Below are 21,062 nucleotides of genomic sequence, written 5' to 3' on the forward strand. Positions count from 1 at the left end.
CCTTATTCTCTCATCTTTCCTTCATTTCTTCCTACGTTCCTTCCTGTCACCCGTCTGTCCCCCAGCCATCCCTCCTTCTCCATCCTCCTATCTCTATCCAAACTTTTAATTGGACCATTTCTCCATTGTGGACTTGAAATCAGACGTTTAGTTATTCATGTCAGTTAAAGTCCATTGGGCGGTCATGGCTGTGAGTCCACTCCTTGGTATCAGAGTCCTGTTGCTCTCTGGTCACCTACAGTCTTTGAACGTTAACATTGCCACCCACTTAGGCCGTGGTGCTGCAGCCGGCATTCAGGCAGGCATCATGCGTCATCACGCTGAGAGGAAAACTTACTCTGGAAATGTTGCTTCATTGCTGCTGTTATTCTTGGCAGTGGTCGTACATTCTTACACCTGGTCTCGACGCTCCGCTAACTGCTTTCCTGCAGCTCGAGAACACTCACCTTCTTATGCTACTGACACACACGCGCGCGCGCGCACACACGCACGCACGCACGCACGCACTTGAAATACAGAGTCAAACCGTTGCATGTTTTCATTTCAGCTGCATCAGAATCTACATTCGTTCAGGACCAAACCGGAAACTTTGTCAGACTTCAAATTAAAGGCAGCAATGAACTAGTTAGCACTGGACCGAATGGTAAACACTCCAGAATAAATAAATACCGGCCCTGGTTTTACTTACGGGCAGAAACGTTGTTGAATAACTCGCTGTTAGCTGCTTCATGCTAGCAATTCGTGGTAGCAAACTTTGGTGCACGCAGTCCAAACTCTATCTAATTAAGCAAAATGCAATGATCTGTAGAAATGAGTGAAAGCAGAGAACGCAAATCACGCTTACAGTCGGCGGCGCAAAGGCAAAGTTTTGATACAACTTTAATTCAGCGTCCGTGTGAGTTTTGCTTTGAAAAGCAAGGGCGGAAGTTGTTTGCTTTGGCACCGTTAGCTTGACTCGGCTCACCGTAGACGCGGCGGAGCGGCGCTCAGAGCGAACAGAGACCGAGAGAGGAGCAGAGAGGAGCGGACCGGCGGCCACGGAGCCTCCTGCCGCTTAGTGACTGATCACTGTGGACCGAGCCGTTGCCATGGGAATATACGCTGTTGGATCTAAAGAGGCTTGATGGAAAGCATGTCACCGCAGCAGGGGACGATGGGACAGAACAGGACGGACTCCCTGTCTGGAGACAGCAACAAAAAGGTACCGCCGGTCCTCCTCCGTGTCCCTCCGTGTGCTCCTCTGAGGGACTGCTGTTCTCCGTGTCCCTCCGTGTCCCTCCGTGTCCTCCTCTGAGGGACTGCTGTCCTCCGTGTCCCCTCTACGTGCCTTCACGCTCGTCCCTGCGTGTGTACGTGCTGTCTTCATCACCTGGTGTCTCAGTCTCATTTCTGCTTTATTTCACCAATCGTCTCGTGTGTGATAAAAAACGATCCGTTCACTTTGTTTCTGTTTCTTTTCCTGCAAATCTTTTGTTTTGCTAATTGCGGTGAAAATGAAGTTTCGTCTGGATTATTTCATTTCTTCCCTTTGTTTGGCTTGTGTGTGTGTGTGTGTGTGTTTTGTCATTTGGTGTGTGTGTGTGTGTGTGTGCGTGTGTTGTCATTTGGATTCAATGTGCTCAGTCACGATTGATTGGTTGTTGTGACAGAACTCTCCTGCGTTCGATTTTGGACGCGAGAGTAAACGGTGATGTAAACGGTGGAATGTGTCCATTATCGACACGCGGCCTCTGATCGATCACTGATCAGACTCAGTGGTGTTTCATGGTGTGTTTGATTTGCTGCGCTTGTCTCTTTGCTTCATTTATGAGTCTGAGCGAAAACATTAAGGAAACGAGCCGAGCCGACAGTGACGCGCTGATAACAAGCTGATCGCTATTGTTCAATCACACAGATACACGAGGAGCCATCACACACACACACACACACACTCTCCCTCTCTCCTCGGGCTGCTCATCAATCGATTCTCCTCACTTCGAGCCACACACAGGTGAAACATTTCTAGCTCGTTGTCTGTTTGTTTGTATTCAGTTGACTGTGACTCTGCGGCTCCCTTATCTTCTTCTTCGTCACTCTTCTTCTTCTTCAGTCACGTTACATCTCAAACAGACAGAGAATGTGATTACAACAGCGCATCAGCGAGCGGACTCATTTGTGGTAAACAGCGCCCCCTCTAGCGCTTTGGCGAAACGATGTAACTGCACGCTCCAGTCGATCAGTCAAATAAAATTTGATCACATTTTGTAGTGACTTTTCCTAACTTAGATTTCTGTGTAGACACTTATTGATGACAAGCAGGAGCAGCGAATATTGGATATGATGAGGAATTTAAAATATAAGAAATAGAATGAGATTAGAGAAAATAATGTAGAAGTTAAGAGAAGATAAAATAAAATAAATAACTGCCATGGCATTTTTAAACTCAACTGTCCACAGCACTGATCTGTTTGATGTGAATCTATTCAACTGATCAGTGTGCTTTAACCCTGAAATACGTATCAATAAGACAGGCACATTACATCATCTGTGGTATTTAAGTCATGTTATTCTTTTTTCATACCTGGAGCACAGAGCGGTGTGAAAACCAGAGGGACGCTCTTGTGAATACTCTGGATTTCTGCCTGAATCTGGTTAACCCTTTGATACACACACACACACTATGTGCAAACATGCGTAGATGTGTAGACTTTAGGAGAGATAAGAGTGTGATCTTTATTATTTTACTCTCTGAACTTTCCGGCTGTGTTCCAAAACATGAATGTAGTTTCATTTTATATCAGACGCACAGCAGATCACAGTGGGAGGAGCTAAGCCTTTCACACAGGTCGCTGCAGAGGAACAGGATTGGGACCTGAACCTGTCACACACACAAGCTCTCTCTCAGACCTCACTGGGGCGACCTTTGACCTCCAGGCTTTCTGATGGCACAGATACTGTAATCAGCAGCTTCCGCCTGTCAGCCGAGCGCTCGGTGTCCCATCATGCCTTTCCCCTCCCTTCCTGTGACGCGGGGGTCGTGGTTGAGTTGGACTGCGTGTCGGTCGTGAGTCAGATTCCTCTCTTTGAATGACAGAGGAGAGGAATGTGTTTACCCAGAAGGCATTGCGTAACGAGGTGAGACAGCGGAGCCCTGTTGGTTTCTGGACCTTCGCGGCGCTGAATGAGACGTCTGTGCGTCCTGTTTGCCTCACGTGCTGTAAATAGATGATGGAGCTGTGGAGCCTCACACATGCCTGACATACCTGCAGTCTATCATCTTACACTGACTGAAGGCAACATACACACACTTTCTCTCTATTTCTGTCTGCTAGTTCTTCTCTCTCTTTCTCTCGCGCTCTTTTGATCAGAAATCTTAAACTTCTAATTCTATCCTAGTCTGATAATCTTGTGTGCTCTCGATAAGATAAATTGTTTCACACACACACACACACACACACACACACACACACAGAGGAGTGTGTTGGAAGCACTCTGGTCTCTGTGTTTATTCACTGCTGTCAGCTTGTGTGTTTTCAAACCGTTTCGTTCTTCAGCACTTGTTGCCAAACAACCCAAACCATCATCTTCACTCTCTCTCTCTCTCTCTCTCTCTCTCTCTCTCTCTCTCTCTCTCCCCCTTGGTGTGCAGAAGATGAAGACCCTGGCCCAAAGACGACAATCTGCTCCCTCGCTGGTCTTCACCAAGGCACTTACCAGATCACGAAGCACATCCAGGTACGAACACACACACACACACACACACACACACACACCACTGAGACAGTTTCCAAAACAGAGTCTGAGGCGGTCCTCTGGGCTGAAGTTCTTGTTTTGGCATCTGTGTAAACCTCAGAGAGTAACAGTGATAATCAATCAATCCTTTTGATCGGTTGAATACTCAATGCTCTACCACAGAGCAACACAGTCGAGAGGGTTAGACCTTTTAGACCCCCCCCCCCCCTCCCATCAGGGGGCTTGAACACTTCCTCCTCACTGAGCTATCAGACGTGTCATCTCCTCTGCATCACGCCAATCTCCTTCCTCTTCCTGCCGTGGGGTCGGGAAGAAGCCGGAGAGGAGAGGAGAGGAAGATGATTGAGTGTGGCACCTTCACACACACACACACACACACACACACGTTCTGCCAGAGCAGGAAGCCTTTAGAACAGGATTGCTTTAGGAATGTGGCGGAATTCCCATAAGGATTCAAATGGAAAACCCCTGCCTGCTCCTTCAAGAACGGTGTGTGTGTGTGTGTGTGTGTGTGTGTGTGTGTGTGTGTGTGTGTGTGTGTGTGTGTGTGTGTGTGTGTGTGTGTGTGTGTGTGTGTGTGTGTGTGTGTGTGTGTGTGTGTGTGTGTGTGTGTGTGTGTGTGTGTGTGTGTGTGAGCGTGAGCACTCATGCAGGACGGTAGACGGGCCGTGACACTCAGCTGTCACCCCTTAACCTTTGACCTCTGGTGAGGAGGTGTCGGGGTCAGATGGGGTCTGAGTGTGAAGGTGTTATTAATCCTTTGGAGCCTGAAGCTTCAACAAAACAGCATTTAGTATTCAGTGTTTATTTACTTTTATGCACATTTTTCAATTCACAACTTCACAATATGCAAAACAAAAGATTAACCCTCAAAGTGCTGAAACAATCACCTGGACTCAGCTTCACACAGAGGAACACACGGTCACACTGGATCTGATAGGTGTGTGTGTGTGTGTGTGTGTGTGTGTGTGTGTGTGTGTGTGTGTGTGCGTGTGTGCGATCTCTTCCTTCATCCACATGTTAGCAAACACTTACTCTTTCACACACACGCACACACACAGACAGACTGAGCTGTCTGTCACAGCTCTGAGTCTGGACAGCTCTTATCTGGGAGGAGGAGGTCAAGCTACTGGTGACCCCATCCTCCCTAGACACACACACACACACACACACACACACAAGTTTGATGTTTCTGAGTGTGTGTCCTTTCTGTGCTGAGGGTTTTGTTCTTGTGTGTGTGTGGAGGGGGGGGGGGTTGGGGGGAGTTGGAATGGAAAATGCTGAAAAGGGGAAAAATTAATATATTTTTGTATATTTTACGCTTCATTTCCTGATGGCGGCCTCAAGATTTATTTATTTATGAATTGAACTCTAACAAACCCTGTCCAGTGTGTGAGCAGCAGACTGTGGAGGACAAACGTCTCCACGGAGACACGACTGACAGAAACAGTGTGAGCTCCTGAGTTTGGACCTAAATGACCTGACGATCCCGACATTCCTCCCAGCCTCTGAGCGTCTCCTTCCATATTCATGCGGGACGTTTCTATGCGGCGCAGCTGAAACTTTGTCCCCCGTCCGTCCCCTCATTGTGTCCCCTGAAAGTCAGAGCTTGTCCCCTGGCAGTGGCACGTCGACGCGGGCGGGCTGAGTGCTCAATTTATCACCATCAGATGATTCACAAAGGAGTCGTTAGCGCTCGTCCGTCACATTCTGAGCCTGGCGACTCGGCTGTCAGTCACACATTCAGCAGGGACGTGTGTGTGGTGAATACTGAGGACGGCGTTTGTGAGCACGTCAAAGGGGCTTTACGGGAACCTCTGTGTGTGTGTGTGTGTGTGTGTGTGTATGGGGTGTTCCTGGATCTGTGCAAGAAGAACAGAAGTGTGTGTGTGAATGTGTGTGTTGATACTTCACAAGTTTTGGTTTAGTCGCTCTAAGGAAGAACCCAGAAAATTCTACAACTTCCTGTTGTGCCTGCTCTTCTTCTTCTGACTTTGGAGCCATTAATTATAAATCGACATTGATAATAATTTGATTTGTTTACGTTCAAATGACAGGAAGTCCACAGAAACGATTCAAACAAGCAGAAGAGAGAGAGACTCTGACTCCTGACTCCTTTCTACCCTTACTGTGTGTGTGTGTGTGTGTGTGTGTGTGTGTGTGTGTGTGTGTGTGTGTGTGTGTGTGTGTGTGTGTGTGTGTGTGTGTGTGTGTGTGTGTGTGTGTGTGTGTGTGTGTGTGTGCGCGCGCGTGTGTGTGATGGTACATGTGAATAAGTGGGTGTGAACATGCGTGAGAAGGCAGAGTGTGTGTGTTCCTGTTTGTGTTGATGAAAGCGAGAACACTGAACTTGTGTGTGTGTGAAGATCTTGGTCTGTTATCTAGTAGCAAACTATAAACAGGAAAGGATGGAGCTCAAACTGTTTCCTCCTCCCTCAGCTCGTTTTCATCGTCCGTCTGTCTCTCCAGGGAATTCACACTTTTTTATTGAGTGTCTTTTATTTGTGGCTCAGAACAGAATGTTTATAATGTGTGTGTGTGTGTGTGTATCACATCAAACCTTCTCTTTAACTGATAAATCAGCTGATCACATGGTAAACTGAGCTGTCCCGTGTTATATGTGGTGCTGTGTGTGTGTGTTCTGTCCTGCAGAGAGAGCTTCCTGAGCCCGGTCAGCCCAGAGTCCTGCTCTCTGGTCCAGGCGTCCCTGTCCGAGTGTCGGGGCCGTCTCTTCCTAGGCCACGCCCACGTGCAGCTGAAGACCGGGCTGCAGGCGCAGGAGAGACACCTCTTCCTCTTCACGGACAGACTGCTCATCGCCAAGGCCAAGTGAGATTCCTCAGGAATGAGAACATAGAGTGTGTGTGTGTGTGTGTGTGGGGGGGGGGGGGGGCAGGCAGACATAAACAGGAAAAAATAAAGTGTAACAAATTCAAGATTTAAACATCTGTTCTAGTTTACCACTCAGTCTGTTTCAGCCCCATAAGTCTTTTAGCAGCAAAACATCATCATCATCATCATCATCATCATCATCATCATCATAATAGACCACTGATGTTTCTTCTGTTGGTTCTTTGGGGCCTTAAGACACTTCTACATGTGGCCGGGGCGATCTCACACACACACACACACACACACACACACACACACACACACACACACACACACACACACACAGTGGGGCAGTGTAGTGTTTCCTGTCCCAGTTCTCCTCACCTGCATGTGTTTGCGTCCCGACCAGCAGCTCAGATCCTCAGGGACATGAGCAGCAGCACAACTTCACAGATTGCTGATAAATGTAGACTTTTCCACTTGAGTCCTGTCTGCCTGCCTGCCTGTCTGCCTGCCTGCCTGCCTGCCTGTCTGTCTGCCTGCGGCCTCGTGTGTCACCATGTGTGTCTAAACTCCAGAACATTTTCTATCAATAAATCAACACACTAAGAGTTTTGCAGCACTGGAGAAAGTCACAAGCTCTGCCCCTCTAATATCTTTCCCTCTCACCCTCCCTCCTTCTCTTCCTCTCTTGCCTCCTTCACTCCCCCTTCTCCCTCCCGTCTTCCTTCATTTCTTCCCAGTCTATAATTATTTCACCAGCCAATTAAATCCATATGAAGCTTGTCTGAGTTCAAAGTCTGCCCTGGGCCTACAGTACGGGGCTCCACACACACACACACACACACACACACACACACACACACACACACACACACACACACACACACACACACACACACACACACACACACACACACACACACACACACACACACACACAGAGTTATATGCACCTACACTTTTGTACTTAAAAACACATTCTAACATGCAATCATACCTTTCAGGACACTGTAAGTAAACACGCTATGGACACACTGTATATAGATCTACTCTCACGATACGCAAACGCACACATACACATGAGAGACATGCAGGAACCAAACAGACTGTACAGTCATGAGTAAACACACATACACACACACATAGCAGGACGTCTGTGGTCCGTCCTGGAAGTCACGTGCAGTGGGTGGGGCTGACCCTTGTATTGGAGGGAATGGGCTATAATTGGCTTTATTACATTCTGGCTGAACACAGGGCGAGGAATGTGTGCGTGGGCAGGTGTGTGTTTAAAAACACAGTAAAAGACGTACATGACGCTATAGCGGTACAGTCCAACAAAACATGTTATTTGTTCCCGTGTCATTACAGAGGGTACGGAGGCCTCTATGTCCTCTGAGGACTCCTACCTTAGAGAGCTTCGACCTACAGATGCCTCAGCTGATCTCATTGGTCGTTCTTTTCTATATTTTGTGAAATTTTTAGGAGGAAATATATGGAATGAGGATGTAGACAAAAATTGAGGTTTCATTAACAAACAGAGGATCCAAGTACGATCCCTGTGGAACTCCTTGATGATCATGATGCATTGGCTGACATCACTGCAGTAGACTATGTCAACTTGTGTCACAATATGGTTGTAGGTATTGTCCATGTTTAGTCTTTACTTGTTATGGTATCACTAGTTATCTCATTTCATTCCTTCATGCTGCAGTAAATGCTTCATATACAATCCTGGGTCTACTTGTGTCTGTGTGGGGTGATGTAAGAGCCATTCCAGTGTGGATGGTTCATCAACATACACTCCTGATGTTCAACCTGAAGTTCTTGTTCTGCTGTGGAGCGTGATGTAACAAAGCTGTGTTTCCTGCAGGTCTCCCACTCATTTCAAGGTGAAGGCCCAGGTAAGGGTGTGTGAGATGTGGACGGCCGAGTGCTTGGAAGAGGTATACGAAGGAAGCACCAACCCAGAGAGGTGCTTCGTCATGGGCTGGCCCACCTGCAACTGCGTGGCTTTGTTTAGGTACACACACACACATATTGCATTTACACCCTACAGCACAGTGGACACAACTGGACATTTAGGACAAACCTTTGAAAAAGCAGCTTCATCTCATTGATATCAGGCTCTTTATATGATCAGACCTCATTTGATCAGGTGATTCACAAAGGCTTCAGTGACTTCCTCCTGTTGCTGCATGTTGAGAAGGGTACGCTATGTTCTGAGGCAAATACGTGCAGCACTGAAGGGAAGGAAAACTGAAGACTTAACCATAACTCACAATGTGACAGAGGTTTTCCACTCATAAAGCCTCTGAACACAACCACAGCCAAACTGAGCAGAAAACACACACGCACACCTGTGCACGCACGCACGCACGCACGCACGCACGCACGCACGCACGCACGCACGCACGCACGCACGCACGCACGCACGCACGCGCACACACACATACTGTGGATACATTTGTACAAGCTGTACTCGCATGGAATGGCATATACACACACGCGTTGATATTCTGCCACACACACCTGCCACACAACAATTAAGTTTTCCATCAGCAGCATTGCAGCCGTAGCTCCAGGGGGGGTTTGCGGGGAGTTGTGTAACACAGAGTTTTAATGATATTTGATCTCTGTTTCTGCTTCAGCTCCATGGAGCACAAAGACAAATGGCTGGGACTCATCAAAACGTAAGAGCGTCATCTGCTACTAAGGGATGCTTCTGTTTTTAAGCTCTTTAGGATGCAGGAAAGGTTACATTTGGAAAGAAGTGAAGTGAATAGATGGTAAACTGCAAGCTGAGCAAGATTAAAGAAAATGATATGAGCAATGCAGAGAACCCCAGTAGGATCCCTGTGGAACTCCAAGATGACAGACCTTCCAGTTATATAGAGTATAAGATGTTTTATTTTGTTACTGATCGTACTTTCTCTCATCCTACACACAGTCGCATAAAAGAGGAAAAAGCTAAGGATGACCCCAAGACCATCCCTCTGAAGATTTTTGCAAAGGATGTTGGGAACTGTGCATATGTAAGGTTTCACTTCCTGTCTGAGGACCGTGTACATTTCCAGTGTATACCACCAATAACTGTGTCTTTGTCTAAAGTTTCCCTACATGTTTCCATCAGGCCAAGACGCTGGCGGTCACCAACATTGACAGCACCGCCGATGTCATCCGCATGGCCCTGCTGCAGTTTGGCATATTAGTCAGTATTTATGCCGTTAATTTGAGTGGAATCCAAGAATTAACCTGCATATAAACCTACTGAGTGAAAACATCTGCACTGTTCTAAAGCTTCTCTCACTCTCTCTCACTCTCTCTCTCTATCTTCCTGTAGGGTTGTGTTAAAGACCACCAGCTGTGGGTGAGCTCCAGCAAGGATGACCCTCCGTACCCTCTGATTGGTGAGCCCCCCCGCCCCCCCTTGACATCCAAATTGTCGAAAATCTTGCTTTAGTGAAGTTGCAGTCACACTTGCCTTAGTTAGTTCACTCTGACAGTATTTGTTTGTTACATTGGCGGAGTTACAATCATTAAGATGTAATAATTGGTTGTAACCTTTCCTGCCTCCTAAAGAGTTTAAAAACAGAAGCATCCCTTAGCAGCAGATGACGCTCTTACGTTTTGATGAGTCCCCCTTTAGACGGGGGCCCAGTTCAGCCTAACTCTGAGCCTGTGCTTCTTCTTCTCGTCCAGGCCACGAGTTCCCCTTCAGCATTAAGATGAGCCACATTCGAGATGGTGGGAGTGGCACTGGAGGACTGGGATTGGGGAAGGATCCAGCGAGTCCTACAGACTGTCCAAGGGTGCTGCTGCTGGACCAGTGTCTCCCTCCGGACACACAGTGCCAGTTCATCCTCAAGCCCAGCAAGATGGTCCCAGGCCAATCCCAACTTATAGGTAAGACAGCCTGTTAGGATCGAAGCCCGGCAGACACTGTGAGACTTTGACCAGATTTGAACCCATTTTAGAGATCAAACAGGATGTTCCCTAAACGTTCAATGAACTATAATGACAGCCGTACTGTAAGGAGGCATCATCGGGCAAACATGAGGAAAATCCCAGAAGAGAACGAGACTGGTAGGAAGAGAGACGAGGAGGACAAGGGGTTAGGACCGAAAGAGGGAAGGATGTGGTGACAAAATAAGGCAACCATGAGACGGACAAAGAGGAACCTCAGCACAGACGGGAGGAGAGTGACAATAGGAAGATGGAAACTGAAAAGAGATGACACAGCTGGAGAGAAGGAGCGAAGATCAGCAGGGGTGAAGGAAAGAGAAACAGCAGAGAGCAACAGATAGACGAAGAGGAAGCAGAGAGACGGGGCCGAAAAAGGGGACCGTGAAAGTGAAAGGGTGGAAAAAGGAGAAGCGAGGAACGACCAAAACAAGCTGAGTAGCGAGATAGTGACACGGACGAGACGGGGCCCAGACCAGAGATGAAGGTCAGAGGAAAACCAGCTGAGGAGAGAGAGTGTGTGTCCTCCCCTCCAGGAGGCTCCAGGAAGCTCAGATTCCTCCGCCTGGCTTACACAATCGCTCCATACCAGCTTCACCGCCAGCACCCCAGACGGAAGCTAACAAAGATGCTGCAGGGATCTGATGGCTCTTTTAAAGGGGACACGTCAGGTTTAGAGAGGAACTTTGTGGATCTTTACTGTCCTGAAGGCTTCAGTTTAGATCCGTCCTTTGCTTCTCTAACATGTACCTAAATACCTATGTAACCTACCTAAAAGGGACTTGTTTTCACTCAGTATGCACAGTAAGCAGAGCAGGAGTGGATCAGTGTGTTTTTTGGACTTCTAAAACGTTGCTGTGTTCCATTTCTCAATCACTTGAGGATGTCAGGTTGGATTGTGGAGAAGAGAAGAGAAACAACGGGGCCATGTGGGAGCTTTGACCTGTCACTGATTGTTTCGAGGACAAAAATCCTGTTTCTGTTTCTGTTTGAGCGTGAAGAGAAACACGCATCATATGTGTTCTAACACGGCAGCAGAGGTTTATAGGAAGTCAGCCCGCAGCCCACCCAGTCCACGGGCGCTCCACCTCCATCACAATTGAGTTACTGCAGGTTGGTGTTTATAATGAGGCCTGCAGAGAGGTGCCAGAGCCGGCCGCTCATTATGTACTGCTCCACTTTGTTCCAGGACATAACCGGGTGCCATGGCACATCGTTAAATCATGGGCTCTGATGGAGGAAAGGCCTGTGGAAGCTATGTGAGCGATGCTACGTATAAAGAGGGCCCTCCACCCACAGAAAGAATCTGGAGTTTACTAGAGAGGCTCCACCCTCACATACTAACACTTCATACGCCTACATAAATCTGAATTGAGATAATAAAGTTAGATAAAGCTGAGGCAAGAATCAGGTTCACGCTGGAGAACACACAAGAAGCAAGGAACTCTCCAGGAACCTGTGGAGGTTCTCTCATACTTTAGCACTGTGAGGTGGCACCTGGGAACAGCTGCTGACTGGTCAGAAGAAAAAGAAGAAGAAGACTCCTGACGCCAAGAACTTCATGAATGAAACATGGACACCAGAGGGTTAGCAGACGTGTGTGCACGTATGGAGTTTCATATCTGCACAAACACACTAAGCAGTTATGTCACCAGGAAGGATCAGACAGTGAACACACCTGCTTAACACACACACACACACACACATACACGACCAACACAGACAGACACTGTGGCTTGGAACCTTTGAGCAAACATTTAGTCGCTACACATCACTGAGCACGTAGTCACAAGACACACAAAGCCCCATACACACACACACACAAACACACACAAACCTCAAACTAAACAGTGCTGTCAGGTGGGAATGAGAGCGCCTCAACAGATGTTTCTCTCAAACTGTGAATGAATGAATGAACGTTTCTTCTCTCTCTCCCTCCCCCCCCCTGTCTGGTCTCAGAGCCGTCCCAGCCTAAGACCTTCAAAAGGAAGAGGTCTCTGATCAACTGGACTTTCTGGAAAGGCTCCAGCAGCCAGCTGGACGACCTGCCGCTGTCCCCGACCTCTCTGTCCCCGGCCCAGGGACAGCTGTTTGGACGAGCCCTGGGCTCCGTCTGCTCTGAGGACCGAGGCCTGCCCAAGCCTGTCATGGTGAGCAGAAGTGGGGCCGGCGGGGGTCAGGGCCCCGTCTGCAGGGGTCAGCACATGTGTGAGGGATGACATCGTGTCTGAGGAGAGACGCAGGGCAGTAGAGTCTCATGGGACAAAAGTGAAAGGACGGGATGAGTCGAGAAACACTGACAGGCAAATCTGCTCTACAGGAAATTCATCTCCTCAGCAAAAACTTTGTTCTCCCTTTGAGCGTTGACCTTTGACCTGTAAACGTGTCTTAGTGCAGAGTAGCTGAGAGAATGTTGCACGCAGGGAGGGAAAGTGAAGAACAAGATTTTTATACCAGGATGGCATCCCGAGTAGATTTCCTTGCATCAGAGCAGCGATGTGTGTGTGTGAGGACACGTCTTCACGCATGTCCCCCTGAACCCCCCCCCCCTCCTCAGGACATGCTGGTGTTCCTGTACCTGGAGGGGCCGTACACCAGGGGCGTGTTCAGACGCTCTGCGGGGGCCAAGGCCTGCAGGGAGCTCAGGGACAGACTGGACGCAGGGACAGACCACCCGGAGATCACACACCAGTCTGTGTTTGTGGTCGCTGCCGTCCTCAAGGTATCACACACATACACACACGCTCACACGCTCACACACACGCGGATGTTCTGTGTTTACTTCGCGGTGATGTAAGAATGAACGGGACTAAACGGTGTCTCTGTTGCTTCCAGGACTTCCTGCGGAACATCCCAGGCAGCCTGCTGTGTGTGGACCTGTACGAGCGCTGGACCGCTGTGATGGAGGGAGAGGGAGGGGAGGAGAGGACGCACGCCGTCCAGAAGTAGGAACACACACACACACACACACACACAGAGAGAGAGAGAATTACAATGAGAACAAAGACAACACACAAAGCAGCATGTAGGGCTCAAGTGTGTGTGTGTGTGTGTGCGTCCGTCCCAGGCTGCTTCACCTGCTGCCCGGTGAGAACCTGCTGCTGCTGTGTCACGTGGTTGCCGTGCTGCACTGTATCCAAGGCAACGCGCACGAGAACCAGATGAACGCCTTCAACCTGTCTGTCTGCATCGCTCCCAGCATGCTCTGGGCCCCGGCACCTGGCACCCCTGAGGTGGAGGGGGAGGGGACCAAGAAGGTGAGGGGGAACACACACACACACACACACACATATACACACACACACACAAACACACAATCCCCTTCTCTCTCTCTCTCTCTCTCTCTCTCTCTCTCTCTCTCTCTCTCTCTCTCTCTCTCTCTCTCTCTCTCTCTCTCTCTCTCTTGGTCTCTGTCTCTCCCTCTCTCTCTCCCTCTGTCTGTCTGTCTGTCTGTCTCTCTTTCTCTCTCTCTCTCTCACTCTCCCGCTGTCTCTCTCTCTCTGTCTGTCTGTCTCTCTCTCTCTCTCCCTCTCGATCTCCCTCTGTCTCTCTCTCTCTCTCTCCCTCTCTCCCTCTCTTTCTCCCGCTGTCTCTCTCCCTCTCTCTCTGTCTGTCTGTCTCTCTTTCTCTCTCTCTCTCTCTCTCTCTCTCCCGCTGTCTCTCTCTCTCTGTCTGTCTGTCTCTCTCTCTCTCTCCCTCTCGATCTCCCTCTGTCTCTCTCTCTCTCTCTCCCTCTCTCCCTCTCTTTCTCCTGCTGTCTCTCTCCCTCTCTCTCTGTCTGCCTGTCTGTCTGTCTCTCTGTCTGTCTGTCTCTCTGTCTCTCTGTCTCTCTCTCTCTCTCGCCCCCCCCCTCTCTCCTTGATGAGCTGGGACAGAGAGAACACACATCCTTTAGATTTCTCTTCTGTTTGGACACAGAGTTATTTAGTTACACACATTCTCTGTGGGTGGCTGCTTTGCTTATCTTTCCCACTGTGTGTGTGTGTGTGTGTGTGTGTGTGTGTGTGTGTGTGTGTTCATTGAGAAACATCCATGGCATTTCCTACAGAATTCTGCGGGCAGCATCGTGTATGTGTGTGTATATGTGTGTGTGTGTGTGCCACTAAACCACCACTGTCTACAAACACGCACACACACACACAAACACACACTCTGCTGTCAGCGCAAATACCTCAACACCCACAAATGGCTCAACGTCTCTTTCACACTCACACACACACACACACACACACACACACACACACACACACACACACACACTGTGTGGCTTCAGCTTCTTTCTGGGAAAAATGCATTAAAAAAACAAAAAGCTGAGATTTCAACATTTGCCTCGGCCGCTGCGGTCAGATTTAGCGGAGCGAGCGACATGATGGGCCGCCTCAAGCCCCGCCCCCTCGCCACCCCCACCCACCCAGGGAGCGATGAAGACGTTTGTGGGCGAGCTGTCAGTCACAGAAGGATAAACACAGGGTTAATGTCCTTCTGTGAAAGTAATCAGAGTAATACATGACAGTCTGACCTTCAGAGGTGAGCAGAGACACTGACTGCTGCTCCTCTTCATCATCATCATACACACACACACACACACTCTCACACAGGGGTTATGGCTGTTTGGTCACGTTACAAACAGGTGGAGGACATGATGACACACAGAGCAACGTGTTTACGGTTATTAAAGACCAAAGGACTCTTATTGTGAAGAACACGGACTCGCCATTCGCCCTACTGTCAGAGGGACGCATGATGTCATACGTGGTTATCAGGACGCTGTCCAGGCCCGAGAGGGAGGAGTCTGATGTTTGCTCGCTGGATTTTGGAATGTGAGCGATATGGTGGGAGGGTTTAACCGTGCTGCTGAGGGAAAACAAGAAACATCCACTACTGCCTCTGTGTTCTGTGTGTGTGTGTGTGTGTGTGTGTGTGTGTGTGCACATCCTGACCAGGTGCTGTCTTCCTTGCAGGTGTGTGAACTGGTCCACTTCCTCATAGAGAACTGCAGCAGCGTCCTGGGAGACGACGTGACCTCGCTGTTCAGATCCTTCAGCCAGAAGAGCAGCAGCAGCGACCACGGATCAGGTAGGAGCTCAGACTGCAGCGCCTCTATGGGTCTGAACCCTGACCCTGGCCCTGACCCTAACCCTTCAGATAGAGCTCTACAGGCCACAACAGAGAGGCAGAGCAGGAACCAGAGCTGCAGTTCTGCTCTCTCCTCTGGACCAGGCTGCTTGAACCCAGCAGAAGTTCAGCAGTGAAGCTCACATGGACACAAACACATGAGACAGGAACGCACAAAACACAACAACAAAACAAAAGTGAGAAACTGAAGTGGGCGTGGCTTATGCAGACGTGAATCCAGAGTTTTGCGGTTAATCCTCACGATTCCAGAGCGATCAGGCAGAATGTGGAGCGACAGTTTCCCTCGTGAACAAACAAACAAACAAACCTCAGCAGAGGCTGTAATGGAAACCTGCACCACAGTGGGCGGTTTGGGCTCTGACCCAGAGCCCTTTGCTCTGTGCCTTCATTAAACCACATTCACACAACGTTTATGTGTGTGTGTGTGTGTGTGTGTGTGTGTGTGTGTGTGTGTGTGTGTGTGTGTGTGTGTTTGGTGTGTGTGTGTGTGTGTGTTGATTGGGGTCAACAGATCGACCTGCAGTAATTTCAGTCATTACCGAGTTGTGAATCTCCTCGTTCATAAATCCCATTACACCATAAACAAACCAGCAGAGCAGCAGGACGCTTGTCCTCAGTCCTCAGTCCTCTGTCCTCTGTCCTCTGTCCTCTGCTTCCCCTGCACTGAGCTCCAGCTTTGTTCATTCATTCCAGGTGTAGTTTGTGTTGAGCTCTTGTCTATTGAGCATGAAACCCAGTCTGTAAGTGTAGACAGGAAACCATGGTCCCTCCTTCATAAACCGGCCTGTTCTACCCTGAAGGAGGCGTTACTGCGGTACATCCTCATTTGAATCTGGGGTGAAGCGATCTCAGCTGGTTCAGACATTTGCAGCTCCCAGTCCATGGTTGCTGCTTGATCCTCTGAGCTGTTGTGTGTAGAAATGAGAGGAATGGAGGAAATGTGTTAGCAGACGCTCCTCTGGCTGCAGGCCTGGAGGCAAACACCACAGAAGAAGAGCAGCTCCAGGAGTCTGAAAGTCACTGTGTTGATTGTGATATGCTGGATACTTTAGTGCTCAAGTGATTGATCCATTGATTGATTGATTGTAGATGGTTGGTTGGTTGTAGATCACCAGTTTGAATGATGAAATAGTTTAGTCCCTAATGTTTTCTTTGTCTTTCCCTTTGACCAGATGTGTCGTCGTTCCAGATGAATGACTCGTCCTACGACAGCTTGGAGAACGAGCTGAACGACGACCCCGAGTCTCCGTACCAGGAGCAGCTGCCCCTCCACCATAAGGTCAAGCCAGACAGCCGCAGCTGTGACTCTGTCATCACCCTCAGTGACTGCGAGCCCGACCCTGAGACGGAGACCGACCTCCTGCTTCAGCTCCCCCTGCTGGCCAGACCCAGAAGGTTCAGTCCTGCAGTCCGCCAGTCCCGCATGCGTCAGGCCGGCGGCTCATCGCAGGGTCCCAGGAGGCTGAGGAGGAGTTCGGAGCCCACCATTGGCCAAGGAAGCGCGCTACCCTCCAGTCTGGGGACGGTACAAGCCGACAAGCCCCGCCTGCCGGTAAGGAAGGCAAGCTACGACGCTGCCATGGAGGGCGAGGGGGAGGAAGAGGAGGAAGACGAGGTGTTCATGGAGCGTGGGCTGAGCGGGCTGCAGCTGAAGGAATGCAGCGTGGATGAATGTGAAAAGGGAGGAACCAAAGTCCAGAGCGGTGGACGGAGGAAGACCAAGCACACTCCGCCCCCTCCGCTGCAGCTGGACGCCAGCTTTTCCAGCCTTTCGTCTCCGGCAACATCACCCACAGGCTCCTCCCTCAGCTCATTAGACTCCGCCTTCTCTCAATACTCTACTGACTATGTGACCAATGGGCCGATCCCGGTTACTGAGCCGACTCCTCTCTCCCCTCTCGTCCCTGCTCGTCCTCATCCCTCCCCCCGGGCCTCCCCGCCTCAGAGGGAGGCCCAGCCCGACTGGCCGCAGCCCAACCAACCCGTCCGGACCGGTCAGCCCTACTCCCACCCCCACAGCCTGCACCCTAACATGTGGCTCAGGAGGGACCGCCGCCTGTCGCTGAGGCAGCCTGATAACGGACAGGAGGAAGTGGGAGGGGTCAATGGTACCAATGAGACCAGTGCGTCCAGTAACGGTGTCCCCGCTGAGTCTGGGGTCGTGAAGCGAAGCTGTCAGCGGCGGTCCAGCAGCCCTCCGTCCTACCAGCAAGCTCTGCAGCAGCTGCAACGCAACCGCTCGCCGTTCTACCGCGGAACAGAGAAACCTCTCACGGTCAGAGAGCTGAGGCTTCTCCAGGACCAAGCCTGCAACTACAGACCGCAAGCCTCCGCTACTAACCCCGCACCTCACACAGGAAGTGAGGTCACACAGAGGCTGGCTGGAGGGGAACGTGTCCAGCCTCCCCAGGGGGTTTTCTACGGACAGAGCTCGACCACCTTGGTCCTCCAGAGGCACAAGTCTCACTCTCTGAGTCCGGCCATGGAGGCAGACAAAGGGAGGAAGACGCTCCCCCTCCCCCGCCGAGCATCCGAGCCCACGAAGGTCACCTGTCCGTCAGACTCAAGCCACACGCTGGACAGACCGCGCACTTCTAAAACGGACAAAGGTCAGGCGGGAGACGGTGGCCTCAGAGTGTCGGTGGTGGACCCGAGTCAGGCCGAGTTGCACCTCTGCCTGTCTCCCTCCGCCACCCGCGCTGTCACAGACTACTTTACCTCACAAGGTCCGGTGGACGCAGACTCTCTGCGGAGGAGCCAAGAGGTGGCGTTGGCCATCGTGCAGGGGAAGCGGGAGTGGCAGAGCCGGCGGTGCAGCGACCCTCCGGTGGACGACTTTGATCAGCTGTTCTTCGCAGAGGAGTCGTACGTGTAAATAAAGACGCACGGCTGTAAACTAAAGACTTTTTATACTATTTGTGCGTTTGGTGACGTTTCTATGAAGTGGTGTTCTTATTTCTTCTTAATGACCTGATGATGATGATGATGATACTCAGCCCTAACCTTTGCTTCTATATTCACTTCTTCCTCTGTAACATTTCGTCTCGCTCACTACAGGAACGGAGACAATAATGGTAATGATTCATCTATTTGTGTTTATAGACGTCTGAAGCCAGTTTGAACCTTCATGTTTGTGTGTCTGCCTCACGTGTCCTCTGCACCAAACACACACATCTTCAGCTTTCAGGGTTTTGGTCTGAACCTTTATCCACACGGCCGTATGTATTGATTACAGCGAGTGCTTCTAACCCAGCGAGCTCCGGTGACGTTTGATTCCCCAGGTTGAAGAACGTTCAGAAAAATCATCAGTCACATGGAGATCGTAGCCAAATCCATGCCAGTGGAGGCAACACTGATATGACGGAGAGAAAGGACGCTGTCTGTCCGCCTGTCTGTCTCTCTGTGTGTGTGTGTGTGTGTGTGTGTGTGTGTGTGTGTGTGTGTCCATAGTGCTGCCAACATTACATTGTCCCTGTCACACTCTTGTTGTGTGTAACATACTTACATACTTCTAACTTCTCCAGTCTGTTTGTTACTCACATTGTTATTGTGTTGCCATAGGATGATGTCATTGTATGAAGCTCACCCATCCTGGTTTCTTATATGATTATAATTGTTGTCTCCATCGCCCTGAGCTGTGTGTGTGCCACATGTATAGTTGTGTGTATTTATACTGATAAATATATAAATATAATATCTTGTGTTGGTTTGTTGTGTGAGAGGAATCAGAAGTGTATTTTTCTACATGCCGATCTGCTGCTGTCTATAGAAAGTCTATTTGCTACAAAGTGTAACATGTGTATGTACATGTGTGTGTACATGTGTGTGTATATTGTGTAAATCTGTCCGGTGCTCACAGAACTTAATATCCGTGATGTGAATAAATGTTTGCTCTCGTGAAACGATCCGCCGGCCATTCCTTTTTTCGGTGTTACGGTGCTGTGCAGCCTGAGTGTGAACGGGGAGGCAGGTGACTTTTGCCACCTGAGAATCGATAACAAGGAAGAGAAAGTAAGAGGATGTAAACGTCTGTAGTTTAAACGTCTTGCTTACAGAGCTCTGGCCTGGTTTAGTGGTGGGGGATGTTTAGCTCCTCGCCCAGCAGATGTGCTTCCCCCTCTCAGCCCCCTGGCAGCAGAGACGTTTGCTTTTGTTTTCCTGAGCGTTCGGGGTCTTGGCTCGTGTCTGGGATTCCTCCTCCAGCTCTTGTGTTTCTGTGCACTGAGGTCACGCCTGATAGGATCTACCCTGCTGGAGAAGCTCAGTCAAAACAGCAATTAGCTGCGTTTTCCACCCTCCTGTACCACGTTGACCCTGTGAAAGGCGTCTTAACTCCCATGACCGGGCCCCGGGCCGCTCCTTGTTCTCACACACACTCGCACTCACAGCTTTGGTTGGGTTGTCAGCGGGCTTCACAACTTTATTACAACTTCTTTATCATTCCAGGCGGCTCATCAGGTGAAGGCTGTCAGACTTCAGTGTGGCTCATCTACATGCTCTAAGAGAATGGCCTCTCTGGGTTTGTAGTTAGATTCCTGCAGAGTTGGTCCTGCTCTGAGGCTGCAGACCCTCATGGTCTTTCCTCTCCTCTCCTCTTCAGGGGCTTCAGCCTCCTCTGGCTCCCTGCCAACGTCTGCTCGTGCCCGTGTAGAGACACACACACACACACACACACACACACAGACACACACACACACACTGATTCCTGATTCTTCTGGCTGAGGTTTCACTCTGTCTACTATGAGATCTGCCAAGATGACTTCACACCAATCTGAGGGCAGTTTGTCTGTTGTTAATAGACCTCCTCTTTAAAAGGGATCTCATACTTACAGACGCACACACACACACACACACACACTTCTCACTCACTCTCTTTTTTTAGTGACCTCCGGTCGCCCATATCTGCTTTGAAAGTGGTCAGTGTGGGGAAACCTCTGGAGGGCTTCCCTGCTTCAAAGAGTCCATCTTCATCATGCTGCTGTGTGTGTGTGTGTGTGTGTGTGTGTGTGTGTGTGTGACCTTTGCCAGGGAGGCAGATTATTGTTAAACCTTCATCCTCCTCTGTGTTAGGACCCCCGACACACACACACACACACACACACACACACACACACACACCCATGGGCCTCCAAATATGAAGCCGTGGTGTCCTTGAACCAGATACTGATCCTCTGCTCAGCTCGTTGGCTGCGTGCCTGACCTCTGACCTTTGACCTTCCTTTGACCTTTCATCTGCCTGTGTTGTCTTGACGATTTCCTTCTTCCCTCTCTCTCTGGGCCTCATGCAGTGTGTGAGTCGTGTTCAACTGTGTGTGTGTGTGTGTGTGTGTGTGTGTGTGTGTGCTGCTTTGATCCTCCTGAGGCTCTCTGCTTCAGACGGCCTCTCATCCTGACCTCAC

General features: G+C 49.8%; 1 protein-coding gene across 1 annotated transcript; it reads left to right on the forward strand.

The window, feature by feature from the left end:
* Positions 1-986: 986 nt before the first annotated feature.
* On the forward strand, positions 987-19,565 carry LOC142988597 (rho GTPase-activating protein 20-like). The gene is made up of 15 exons (XM_076137799.1): positions 987-1,201; positions 3,629-3,714; positions 6,385-6,561; positions 8,438-8,587; positions 9,216-9,257; positions 9,515-9,599; positions 9,698-9,775; positions 9,908-9,974; positions 10,267-10,470; positions 12,487-12,677; positions 13,085-13,249; positions 13,363-13,472; positions 13,595-13,784; positions 15,489-15,603; positions 16,836-19,565. The coding sequence occupies exons 1-15, from the start codon at positions 1,124-1,126 to the stop codon at positions 18,536-18,538; spliced, it is 3,441 nt and encodes a 1,146-aa protein (XP_075993914.1). The 5' UTR covers positions 987-1,123; the 3' UTR covers positions 18,539-19,565.
* Positions 19,566-21,062: the final 1,497 nt, after the last annotated feature.

Source organism: Genypterus blacodes, unplaced genomic scaffold (genome assembly GCF_046128005.1).
Source record: "Genypterus blacodes isolate CSIRO-AG114 ecotype Tasmania unplaced genomic scaffold, CSIRO-AGI_Gbla_v1 ptg000337l_1, whole genome shotgun sequence".
Taxonomy (NCBI): Eukaryota; Metazoa; Chordata; class Actinopteri; order Ophidiiformes; family Ophidiidae; genus Genypterus; species Genypterus blacodes.

What these genes read in the sequence shown, in the direction of transcription:
- LOC142988597 (XM_076137799.1), top strand. Translation starts at nt 1,124, where the DNA reads ATGGAAAGCATGTCACCGCAGCAGGGGACGATGGGACAGAACAGGACG. An exon ending in TGGCTGGGACTCATCAAAAC is followed by an intron (nt 9,258 to 9,514) that starts GTAAGAGCGTCA and finishes TCCTACACACAG; the next exon opens with TCGCATAAAAGAGGAAAAAG. An exon ending in ATGTTGGGAACTGTGCATAT is followed by an intron (nt 9,600 to 9,697) that starts GTAAGGTTTCAC and finishes TGTTTCCATCAG; the next exon opens with GCCAAGACGCTGGCGGTCAC.